We start from the raw sequence: 5,230 nt of genomic DNA, 5'->3' as shown, positions 1-5,230 counted from the left end.
TGTGGAGAAGTTCCCGTCTGTATATCGGCCGTGAAGTTCCCGTACGTCCGCGGACGGACATTATTTGTCACTGCTGGTGAATTTCCCGTACGCGAAATGTCGACTAAAATGGTCCGATTCCCGTTCGTGTAATATGGTGACATTCCCGTCCGTATATCGGCCCCAAAACACACGCGCCCACGGTCAGCCCTGAGTGGTGAAGTTCCCGTACGGGACTTAGTCTTTCTAGGTGGAGAGATTCCCGTATTGTGGGAAATTCTCAACCTCCGTGGCAGCCCTGAGTGGTGAAGTTCCCGTGCGGGACTCGGCACTGCTAGGTGGAGAGATTCCCGTAAGCGGGAATCTCTCCCCCTCCGTGGCACATTTCCCGCACGGGAAACTCTCCTATTCCCGTGACCCAGCTTACGTACTGTGACCCAGCTTACGTACTGTCTCGATAGTACGTAATTCGGGGTGATCGGCACAAGTTCTTGACGCATTCGGCACGGTTGGCAGAGGGGATTGGGACGGATTCCTCTGTATGTTATCGCACGTTCGTCTCTATATTTGACCCACGAACACGTGCCGAACACTGCGGATCTATAGCCGAACACAAGCCAAAAACAAGAGTTCCGAGATCTCATACCTCCATGAAATATGGGCTTGATATGTAAATGTAAATTTCTTCTTTAATTACGCAAATGACCTCTGCATTAACATAATATATGCATCGTGATGTTAACTTTTGATTAACTTTAAGACGTCCCAAGTATGACATTCCCATCATTCACCATTGAGAAATCATAGGTTTTTTGCATTAATTATGCAAATTAGGTCATAATTTGCTTAATTGGTATCTGGTGATGTTCCATCTGCCATAGGTTACATACATTACATGTATGAAAGTTCTATAATGTAAAACACTGTAATTATAGAATTTCCTCATTAATTATGCAAATAAAGTCCTCATTTGCATAATTTGTAGTTAATTATGTACATCTCTCTGTCAAATACCTACACACCAAAAATGATGAAAATACGCTGTTCCTATCTGGACTTATTGGCTTTCAAAGATTTCGCCCGAAAGTCCCCTGCAGTTCCTGAACAAGCAGCTAGGGGGACCAAACCCACACCACTTATTCCTGACAGGAAAAGCTATCTGTTACCAAAAATTCAAGACCATAGCATGTTCAGGACCAAAGATACAAAAACTGGAAGTTCTGCTGCAGTACCAAGGTCATCCACCAGGAGGCCCATATTTGACCTTGACCTTTGTCTTCCTAAGACTTATCAGCATACCAAATATTATTACAATCCATAAAGGCGTTATGAAGTTATGCTGACTACAAAGTTGCGGAAACACACACAGACACACAGACACACACACACACAGACAGACACACAGACAGACGCCGCCAAAAACAATACCTCCATTTTTCATGGAGGTAACTAACCAGCCAGGCCGACCTTCTCAAATATCCGAGAATGTCTTTTCTTCGGCTGGCGCAGCCGAACCGTAGCTGGTAACCAGACCGCCGTGAACTCAGTGCCATGTTTTTCAAAGCTATCGCATGACTACAGCCTATTATCCACGGATTTATGTTTCCCTTCAAGGGAGATTCGCTTGAATGAGTCAATTATTGTTTTGAACAAGACCATCACAGTGTGTGGTGTTACGCAGGTTTCGTCACTTGCAAGTGGGGTTCTGGGCTCAACAGAAGGATTCGAAGAGCCGGGAGCGAGGGGGCTGACATTCCCTTGCCAGATCAACACAAGGTATGTGTCATTTTATTATATCATTGATTATTTTCTATGCTGTGTTACATAGAAGTACCTCTCCCGATACAGCTACTTTATCTCTCCCTAACATTATTCGTAGGTTTTGATCATTTAAACGGAAATGCAACCTTTAGGCATTGGTGAAAGAAATTTGCAGTACCTGAAAATACATAATGAAGTAGATAAAGCCATGTTTACAGTGCGACAATAAAACAACGCAACTATAGATATTTACACAAAGATCAAAAAAAAAATTTCGAGCACCTTCTAGGCGATATATTAATTGACGCATGTTGCTTTCGGTGTAACGCTATATTCTTCTTCTTCATATCCAAGTTTTACGTCTATTGATTCCCTGAATCGGGGGTATAGACGTGCTTGCACAGGTGCATGTTTGGGCTTGTCATTTTGCCCCTCAGCATGCTGAGGTGCACAACAGCAAGCCTGTGCAAGTCTTTGGGTTTTTGAAGCAAAGTTTGTACTGACTGGTTGCCCTTCCTAACGCCAAACTCTAAAGTTTTTGACAGCTTTCAGAGACTGGTTGTATGAGGAAATGTGTGTTAAGTGTCTTTCCTAGGGGCACAACATCGGGGTATGTAATAGGTGGATTTAAACCCAGGGCCCCTGGGTCCCGGGACCAGAGCCCTACCACTACACCACACGACGCCAAATACATGTACATTGTATTTATGCACCCCAGCCTATCCAAACATCCCGCACGTACGTTTACTAGGAAGCACTAAGCATGCATTAAGAGTTCCGAGTAAACGTGCTTGAAGCATGATATTCATACAATAGACCTACGTACAGTGGGCTGTAACGTTAATCTTTTGTAAACTAGGCGAGGAAAAAGAGTTGACCGGATATATATATATATGGAATGTCGACACTCTAGTCAAGAGGCACTTGTTTATTTGGATCGCATCATTGTATAAGGGCGCGGTGCCCTTACAACATCGCTAGTTGTCAGAGGTTGCAAAATTGGTCACGTCGGGATCAATACATTTTCAAAGCATCCATGTGAAGAACATACTTGGATTAGGCCACACCAAGTAAATTTTATGGATGACGTCCTTTGGAGACCCTAAATCTAATGCGAGAGGGCGAAAAAAAAAACAAGAAGGACCCTAAAAACAAGATGCCTAAATTAGAAATATACTAAGAGACGACAAACGTTAGGACACAAATTGAATGAGGTGACACAGTGTAACAAGCAAGAAGTATTTTATTCATCATCAAAACAGCAAAGCTTAGCTCTCCCTGGCTGACATAGAGCGCGTACCAGTCAACAACAACGTTTCCGCACGCTTTTACATACTTGGCGACCAAGGGTGGCGAGCCCACATGCTCTGTAGAGCACGACGCCATCTTGTTACGGGTTTCAGCATCATTACGAGTTTCACGTCAACGCTAACGCTAGTGTTTAGGTAAATAAAAAGAGGCTCACTTAACACCCTGGGTAAAGCTTGCCCTTTGTTAAGTGAGTCTAACTCAAGGTGCCAGGTAGCTTTGGTAAAACAAAGTTTGGCATTCATTGCTTTAGGCAAGGATTGTCAAGATCTAACGTTATTGTTTAGGCAAATAAAAAGAGGCTTACTTAGCACCCTGGGTAAAGCTTGCCCTTTGTCAAGTATGCCATTGATGTCTAAATCCAGGTGCCAGGTAGCTTTGGTAAAACAAAGTCTGGCATTCATTGCTTTAGGCAAGGATTATTGTCGACATCTATTGATTTTGCTAAGGCAAATAAAAGATGCTTACTTAGCATTTATGTTAAAGCTCGCCCTTTGTCAAGTGATTCCTGGGTGTCTTAATCCAGGTGTCGGGTAGCTTTGGCAATAAATCAGATCAGACTACATTTGGACTTCAGCCAGCCTTAGTTAGTAATATGTGGGGTCGTGTGGCGCAGTCGGTAGCACGGCAGAAATTTTAAGAAATCAAATTGTGCAGCAGGACACAATTTAGCCAACGGCTACAGGTTTTTGTTTGTTTTCACAAATAAACTATTTGGTTGATTCATTTATTGATTGATTGATCGATTGATTGATTGATTGATTGATTGATTACCCTAACCAGCGCACACTATGTGGACACTAGTGTCGTCTGTCGTGGTTACTTGCTGTGTGTTCTCCAATTGTGTATCATCCCAAACACGTGAGTGTTAATTTTTTTTCCAATCAACTTCCTCTGAATTCTTCAGTGTTATTTCTTGTTGTTTCTCTTCCTCAAAATGTTTACGACAAAATACATCATTTCAATACCTGCCTGACTATTATGTTTTAATGACCTGCTACACTTGGGCGCAGTTTATTTATTGTATGCTATATACTATCGGTCTGTATTGGCTAATAAGACACTAGGAACAAAATGTAGAAAGAAATTATTTAAAGAAAACAGAATTTATATTAGAGATTTACCCAGGTAAGGAATTCCATCAAAAACTATAAAAATACAATACAATTTTAAACATTTGCACCTAAAATAGACCCTTCTTGAGGTACTGAACTTCGTGCTATGGTTAGGTCAATTGTTTTAAGTCATGCTGCCAAGTAATTAGATTTAAAGATGACCCCTCTTTCAATGATGTCAAACTGAATACATTAGCTTGTTTGTAAGCTTGTACCAAAATCTACGAATAACGTATTTTTATCCTAGTTTCTGTATATCATAACAGTCTCTTTATATTTTTACTTTAATGGGTCTCTAAAAATACTTGTTTTTGGCGCTGTTGTGAGCCTCAAAGCCAGTTTCCAAACTATTTTCTGTGTTTGTGTTTGGTTTCCATTTTAACAAAAAATGACTGTTAGTTTCTCACTGTTTAAAGCTCAATGTGGCATCAATAAGTAAATATATGTATGTAGTTTTGAAAAGATACCCATTACTACAGAAGCGATACGACAAGCCATTTATCTTCTTTTTAATTCTCTAAAATGATATAAAATGTTTTTCGTTTATTTTTATCAACAAAGTCAAAGCCTTTATTCTTTTAAAAATTTGATCGTATCAAACCCAAGGAATATGTAGTTTAGTATGAGATTAGTTAGAAAATATATTACATTTATGTCCATTTTTTGTCTCATGCAGGTACATAAAGATATTTCGCCGAGAGACGTGTGACTTTAATTTTACAGTTCTACAGTGGAATTGGTTAACGTTGTAGGTATTAGATCATGTCAAAATATGATTTTCTTTTCTTTTTAGTTTGCGGAAGACTAACTGCTGACAATGGGTCCTTCAGCAGTCAAAACTACCCGAACAACTACCCAAACGACCACGACTGTCGATACGAGATCTCTGTATCGTCTCCCAAAGTTATAAAGCTTACCTTCACCGATTTTCAAGTTGAGGAAGACTATGACTACGTGTACGTGTATGATGGAAACACAACTGACTCAACTTACCGGATAGGTAGGATACCAACTTTTTAGCAAGTTAGCAGGGAATGTGTGTCCATATATGTGTGTGTGTGTGGGGG

General features: G+C 40.6%; 1 protein-coding gene across 2 annotated transcripts in view; it reads left to right on the top strand.

The window, feature by feature from the left end:
- The window catches only part of LOC109478453, a 51,098-nt gene that overhangs the window by 10,968 nt on the left and 34,900 nt on the right, over positions 1 to 5,230 (top strand). For both annotated transcript variants that reach the window (XM_019780025.1, XM_019780116.1), the window contains 3 exons: positions 1,661 to 1,755; positions 3,832 to 3,909; positions 4,957 to 5,163. In XM_019780025.1, the coding sequence (XP_019635584.1) occupies positions 3,840 to 3,909; positions 4,957 to 5,163 (277 nt within the window). In that variant the 5' untranslated portion in view covers positions 1,661 to 1,755; positions 3,832 to 3,839. The remainder of the gene's footprint in view (positions 1 to 1,660; positions 1,756 to 3,831; positions 3,910 to 4,956; positions 5,164 to 5,230) is intronic.

The sequence above is a fragment of the Branchiostoma belcheri genome, unplaced genomic scaffold, assembly GCF_001625305.1.
Source record: "Branchiostoma belcheri isolate BF01 breed outbred unplaced genomic scaffold, Haploidv18h27 scaffold1, whole genome shotgun sequence".
NCBI lineage: Eukaryota > Metazoa > Chordata > Leptocardii > Amphioxiformes > Branchiostomatidae > Branchiostoma > Branchiostoma belcheri.
Note: the sequence above shows the minus strand (reverse complement) of the source record. Positions and strands in the feature narration are given on the sequence as shown.